Source organism: Tachyglossus aculeatus, chromosome 10 (assembly GCF_015852505.1).
Source record: "Tachyglossus aculeatus isolate mTacAcu1 chromosome 10, mTacAcu1.pri, whole genome shotgun sequence".
Classification (NCBI taxonomy): domain Eukaryota; kingdom Metazoa; phylum Chordata; class Mammalia; order Monotremata; family Tachyglossidae; genus Tachyglossus; species Tachyglossus aculeatus.
The window spans coordinates 34,225,209-34,232,708 of NC_052075.1; the positions used below are offsets into that span (position 1 = coordinate 34,225,209).

General features: G+C 38.2%; 1 protein-coding gene across 4 annotated transcripts in view; it reads left to right on the forward strand.

Moving 5' to 3' along the window:
* Positions 1-7,500, forward strand: part of FOXP2 (forkhead box P2) — a 605,003-nt gene that overhangs the window by 563,560 nt on the left and 33,943 nt on the right. For all 4 annotated transcript variants that reach the window (XM_038752832.1, XM_038752833.1, XM_038752831.1 and 1 more), the window contains 2 exons: positions 1,865-1,952; positions 3,645-3,728. In XM_038752832.1, coding sequence (XP_038608760.1) covers positions 1,865-1,952; positions 3,645-3,728 — 172 coding nt within the window. The remainder of the gene's footprint in view (positions 1-1,864; positions 1,953-3,644; positions 3,729-7,500) is intronic.

Sequence of the window (7,500 nt, forward strand, 5' to 3'; positions counted from 1 at the left end):
TGGAGTCTAATTGGTACAAGCTTGGACTCTCACTTATTGAAACCAATAATCAAATGAGAGGTTTGTCTTTTAAAACCTTCTTTGTTCATAGTATCATATGTAGTTCATTAAAAAAAATGTGGTGAATATTACAAACAACTTTGAGTTTTTGCTAAAGAAGGAACCCATGTTTTAATATTGTAGGCATTCCCATTTAATTCTTGAAAAGCAGAACTGAGAGCCACAATTTCATCATTTTATTTTCTAAATTGCCACTAATTCATCAGATGATTTATAAACAACTCACTTTTAAGTCCTCTTTGGTGAAATGGGAATAAAAAATGGATATTTTACCTCTTTTTGTTACAAGTTTAGAAATGGGAGGCTCTAGATATTTGATAAATATATTATTTGAAATAAGCTGACCTTAGTTTATGAGAGCTGAGATGCATTAGGCATTCGTATTAACACAACATTTTAAATGCATGTGGTATCTAAATAAAATATATGTAAGTTTTTTATTGGTTTCAAGTGCTTAACCAATACCAACATTATTATTCATTCATTCATTCAATTGTATTTATTGAGTGCTTACTGTGTGCAGAGCACTGTACTAAGCACTTGGGAAGTACAAGTTGGCAACATATAGAGATAGTCCCTACCCAACAACAGGCTCACAGTCTAGAAATTTATAAATTTAGATATTCTAAAAGAGGTGGAGGAAAGAGAGATTCCAACTTCGGGTTTGAAGGGTGAGATTAATTACTGGATCAGGGAATGTGACCGACCTGATTGTCATATATCTATCCCACTGCTTTAGTACAGTGCCTGGCTCATAGTAAGCGCTTAACAAATACCATCAGCAAAAAATATTATCATTATGATATTTGTTTAGCACTTACTGTGTGCCAAGCTAAGATAGAAATGAAAAACCCGGACAAGTTTAAAGGACATTATATGCAAAATAATATGACCTGGTGATTTCTGTGATACTCTTCAATCATTCTTCTCTATAACTCTTTATACTTTTAAAGTATTGGATTTTGCTGACATCAGCTAGCTGATTTGTACACTGTCAGGTACAGGTAGGTAAAGGGTTGTTTTTTTGTAATTGCACTCAGTAAGCCCTTATTAGGTGCTAACCACTGTACTAGTGCTGGGCGAGATACAAAACAATCAGATTGGACCCAGTCCATGTTCTAAATGGGGCTTACAGTCTTAATCCCCATTTTGCAGATGACCTCATCTGTAACTGAGGCACAGAGAAGTTAAGTGACTCGACCAAGGTCACACAGCAGAGCCAAGATTAGAACCCAAGTCCTCTGACTTCCAAGCCCATGATCTTTCCCTTAGGCCTCACTGTTTTTCTATGCTGATTAAGCCAATTCTCCCATGTTTTATGAGACATAGTAAGGCCAGGAATGGTGGGGTTGACACAGGTGAGTGAGGTGGGTCTCCAGTGCCAGTCCAAAAATGGGGCACCATTAAACTAAAGAAGATAAAAGCAGATTATCTCCGTATTTACCCAGAGTTATTTCATTCACAATATATCACTAGTGTGTGAAAGAGATTTGGGTGATTTTAATCATAAACCAGATTACGATTCTGTTTTTTTCTTTTTCTCACTGATTGATCAATATTTTCTTTAGTCTGACAAGCTTGGGAAAGCAGACACCACTGTTTTTGAAGTTTGGTTAGTAATATTTCAAGATAAGCATGTTTGTAAATTATTCCACATAGTCTAAGTCATCCCCCTTCATTGCTGTGCCAAACTCCCCTGTGAAATCATTGGGAATTATGGGCCTGTACAGAGAGTGAATGAGCCATCGGGATACACCACGTGGTCCTAATGTTCTGTCTTCTCTTGACTTTCTTTGTCAACCAGGCACCTTAACAACGAACACGCATTGGATGACAGAAGCACTGCTCAGTGCCGGGTTCAAATGCAGGTGGTCCAACAGTTAGAAATACAGGTTTGTTAAAGGGCCATGGAATACCCTCAGATTTCGAGTTTGGGGCTGTGGCCCTTAGGACCATTTTCCCTATCTGTTTTTAGATTGTCTGGGGGATTGAGAATGATACTTTCCCTTCCACCAACAGGCCATTTGCCCCTGAAACTCTTTTGCTGTTTGTTTGTTTCTTTGAATCTTTAGTCTTGTTCCTGGAAGAGTGAGTGCTCCAAACCAATCTTATTGTTAAGAAAGTCAAGTCTTTTTTTTCCCTTGAGGCAGGCCAGCTAAGAGTCCTTACAGTTGGCCGAAGAGCATACAAGATTACTTTGGGTCCATTTTGGTTTAGTATTGCATATATGTATTCTTTCACCTTATGGCAAAGGGCATAGCTTGGCTATGTAAAACCTGGAAAGAAAGCTTTTTGCTTCCAGCGTAATTTTAATTAAAGTTGTTCAGGCCAAATATCAGTGTTTGCCTTTACCTCAAAGTGATAGTAACACCCCACTGGTAGTAATAACGGTCATATAGCATCTACAGACACCACTGTTTTCTGTTCTAAAAATGATTGACTTCTAGAGCTTTAATGTTCGGTCAGAATTTTACCTAAAATTCTAGAAGTTGGCTTATTGAAGCTCAACCGGAAAGAGTGGCATCGAATGCAAAAATATCAACAGCTTTTTCATGATTCAGGAATCCCCATGAAATATGTCTTTGAATGCCACAGCTTATCTAGATAAATGAATGGAATGCAGTATCAGTTTAAAGAAAACAAGATCAGTGATTCTTTTCCATCCGATTATTTCCTGAGATTTTGTTTCATTTTCCCTCATTAAAACCCCGTTTAAGAGTGGTGTAAGCTATTTTAACAGCCCCCCCCCCCCCAATATTTTACTAAGGGGTGTGTGAAAATGAGACTAAATCAGTGTGAAATAAGCACTTTTCTCTACATGCCTTTTTTTTTAGATGGATGTTATAAAGATCTGTAGGGAAGAACAAAGCAAAACCTGTTTACCATTCACGAAAGTTCTACTGGAGCATCATAGTCCTAGAGAAGATCCCATCTGTACTGTGACCAATTATGCCCATTCTGTGCTGGGTCTGACTGATAGAGAAGTAAGGACCATCAGCTGTAATGAGACCCAGTGTAGTGTAGATGCCGATTTGGTGGCAGAGTTCAGCATTCCTTACCGCCTGGTCTCTGTCATTCTCCTGAATTAGATTGATGACGGCAGATTGCAGGGGGCACAGACTGGACCTCAGTGAGAAAGGATGAATCAGGTAGACAATTCTGGCAGGCCCGGTGCTTAGAAGACTCTTCACCTCTCCTAGCTGTCGGCATTTGCCCATTGCTAACAGTGGCCACAGGACTATACAGGGGCACTATGGATCTTCTAATTCACCTTCTTAGGAACTTGTTACTGTCCCAGCAACAGTGACCTCGATTCTGTTATTGACACAAAGATGATGTGTTGTTTTTTTTCTCTGACCTTTGAAATATCGGAAAACGTACAAAAGTTGTTCTAGGTCTCCCCCCCCACCAACCCCAAATCATATTGAAAGTTTCATTTCTCCCTGATAAGTTTCTCCTGACATAGGCTTTTATATGCAGGAGTCATTATGGGGAGACAAGCTCAAAGATAAGATGTATCACTGCAATAAAATAGCTGTATCAGTCATTTCTAAAACGCTTCTGATCTCACTCTTTCTTAACAGCTTTCTAAAGAACGTGAGCGTCTTCAAGCAATGATGACCCACTTACACATGCGACCCTCAGAGCCCAAACAATCTCCAAAACCTGTAAGTGCATATTGCTTTATAAACAGTAAATAGGCCTGCAGATGTAGCGGGCTAGGAAAATGAACCATTTAGGGAGAGTTGGAAAACAATGAGTGTGATGAAAAATATGGCAATAAAATGAAAGTAAAATGCAATAGCCGGTCAAATTGTATGTTTCTTTAAAAGTAATGCTATCTTTTACAAAATCTATTCAATCTACACCATAGGTGACACTAAACAAAGTATACCTATAAGTGCCCAAATCACTGCCTTTGAGACTGGAGCTAGAGAGAATATCTTTCTGTGATAGGTTTACAGATATTAAAAGGAAACCCACTTTGAGAAACTTGAAGGTCCATTGTTTCAGGAACAGAAGAAATCACAAATAGAATGGTCTTGTCGGTGTACAGTAGAGTATTAGATCAATCACTAGATGCACACAAATAGATTTTTTTTGGGGGGGAACATTTAGCTATCAATGTGACTATGCTCTTGTGACCAATTTGGCAACATCTTGTGTGATTTTTCATTTCCATTAAGGTATATTATACAGGTGGATATGCTGGGCCTTTGCGCCAACTTACATGGTCTCTGGTGAATGGGAATGTTTTTCCAGAGGAAATGCAGGAACTTGAAGGAAAATGTAGGTGCTTTCCCCCCATAGGGGCGGCTTTAGCACCACTCAGTAGTAGTCAGAAACACCATCTATCTAAAACACTGTTCCCCGCTAGCTCACTCACCCACCCAGTGTTTTCTGAGAAGTAATAATGTAACTTCTTTGGCCAAACTGCAAGTTGGCAAAAAATGTCTGAGGACTCACTTCCCTCATCTGATGGTTTGTAGTTCTGGAACTGTCTCATCTGTCCTGGGTCTCTTCGGTATTTACATATTTGTAGAGCAGAGGAGGATGAATATGATCATGTTTTCTTCCAGTATCACAAAGATGTAACTTTTAAATGCCCTTTATGTTATGAGGAAATATTTATTTGAAAATGTAATGACTTGCATGTTGACCATACGTAATCAATGTATGATATTGTCTTAATTAAAACAGGCCAGGATTCTTCTGGGTTTTTTTCGCCTTTTCAGTTTTAACATCCACTTTGATTCAGAAATGTCTCTCTGGAATCAGAGTATATTTTTAAAGACAAATACATGCAGTCTATTGGTAGACTTCTGAAAAGCCAATACCTATTTTTAACTCCAAAGTGTCTGAAGCCTACTCAGATTTTAAGACTTCTTTGGTACAGTTTTTAAATGATGCCTTCGTTTCAATAAGATTTCCATTCTTCATTGATACCTATAGCATAATGTAGATAATCGCAAGACAGAATAATTGTCTCATAAATCCATCAGGAATCTGCAGCTTGTTCTTTTCCAATTAATTATTCAATCAGTAAATTTTTAAAAACTCCAGCAGCATGGTTACATCGACACTAATAAAGAATTTTCAGCCTATAATCCAAAACAGAACCTGAATGAATAATGTAATTGAAGTATTACATTACATAAACCACACATGAAAGAATTGCTAATTGCGTTTGATGGTGGGCAATTAATACAGAATCTTAGATGAGCGATTTAAAATGAAACCACAGTTTAAAGTTCCCTTTGGAACTAGAGCTATCTGAAGTGGTGAACTGTATGACTGGACTCAAATTGGTTTGAAAGAAGAGTGGTCAATACAAAAAAAACCCCTAAAATTTATACACTGTACAAAAGAAGCTTCAAAATTGATATGATAGTAGAGATTTATGGTCTCATGTGCAATGGCTCAGTTGAGACAGCCCCCACATTTGATAAATATTAATAGCATGAATTTATTACCAAGGAGAAATGAAGTCTGTTGGTTCATCACTGCACCCTTAACAGCTATCAGTACATGAACACAAGGTGCAACCGCACTGTCTATTATATGACCCCATTTACTCTCTGAATGGTACTTCATTAAATGGTACCTTTTGGCCATGCTATGGATGGATGAAAATCAAAGTTATCAAGGCTGCGAGTCCTGAATAATGAGTTTCACCCAACCTTGAATATATTCAGATGAGCTGAGGTGACTAAGTGCTCATCCTAGCTTTTACATGCTTTGCTTTAGTTCATAATAAATTCTATTTTATCAGTTTGTGATTGCATGCCCACAAACATGGTATGCTTATTATTGTTGCCTGGTGGAATAAGTTACCCTAACATTGTAAATAGAGGCATTTGCCTAAAAAAAAAAATAGGGTGGGGGTGGCTGGGAAATGGAGATTTGAGCCATTTTGGTAACTTTTAATGTATCTATAAAATGTCCATTGTTCCACACAAACACAACAATAGAGGCTTTACTGATTTTGTGTTTTATCTCTGGCTTTCTGAAAATGCTTGTCAGTGTGACTTATGAATATGAGAAGTGAACACATCCATTCAGGTGAATCATGTTGACACCCCGAGAGTTGTTTTCCTCAGGTTTTGGATGCTGATCAGTAATGCTGATGATCCAAGTTCAGCATCACCCTTATGTCGAACTCTGAATTCCACTGTCCATATTATTTTATTTATTTATTTATTTTCCCTACGCAATACGCAGAGAATGCTCCTGGGTCACCGCCCCGCCTTCCATTCCTCAAAACCCTCCAGGGGCCCGGCAAGACCTCATGGACACGCTTCCCTTGTGAACTGTGTCAGTGTATGAAATCGCAGCATTTAGCAGCATTATCTCAGCTTTTATTTATGTACGTAACAAAGAATTCCCATCTCAGTCTGCTGGCTTAGAGAACGAGCAGAATAACAGTTTGTGGTTTATTGGGAACAGATGCACTTGGGGATGCCTTCCGGGTGTCAGTCGTTATTATTAGACTGCTAATGTGCTTCTTCTGGCTGCTGCCCAAGAAAGAAGAACAATTAGCTGGCATATGTTAATTTTTGTTTCCCTAACAAATCTCTCTACTGACTAAATGTGTAAAACAAATCCACAAAGAAAGATCAATCAATGCTGTACACATCATTTTCTCCCCATTAAAAAGAGGTTTATCTTAAGAAGTGAATTTGGGATTTGAAAAGGCAGGTGTGACTAAATTATATACAAAAGCAGAAATGCGCTGGGTAGCCACTTTGCTGTGACTTCATAGAGAGGCAGAACAATTAATATTAGTTTTCTTCCTCAGCTCTATAAATTACAGCATAAAGTGAGAATGACTCCAGATTACCTCTTATGAGTATCATTTAAGTAGATGGCAGCAATCTTTTTCATGCACTGCCCCGAGTATAAATTTTGCTAATTGGATGCTATTTATGACAAAAGATGTGTGGTAAATATGACAGAGGTGATATGAGCTTTTTGATAATGAAGAACGGGGCCTCACTGGGGGGAGCGATGAAGGGCATACTGTTAAACAGCTAGTCTTCCTTCTCACCTTTTTCCCTTTTTTTTCCTTCCCTGACACCCACTTTCCAGGGTACAGCAGCAATAAGTGACACTGTAATCATAAATTGAAAATGATACTTCCAGAGGAATTGGCAAACTTGACATTTCATTATATTTGTTAACACATGCCACAAATGATTGTTAGTGAGGAAATTCCATTTTCCTCTCTCCATCTCCAATCAGATTTAATTTGAAAATTTTCAGCCTCCTCCGGCTAATTTGCAATTAAGACAATTTTGTTTGAATATGTAGTAATGTCATTACCATTCCACCAAATTAGCAAGGAGAGTAAAGGTCAGTGTAAAATTTTCCAGCTGGCTGGAGCCTCTCAGCTGAGATTTGGGACTATGGAAGGAAAAAAAAAATGATGGCAGTTTCAGC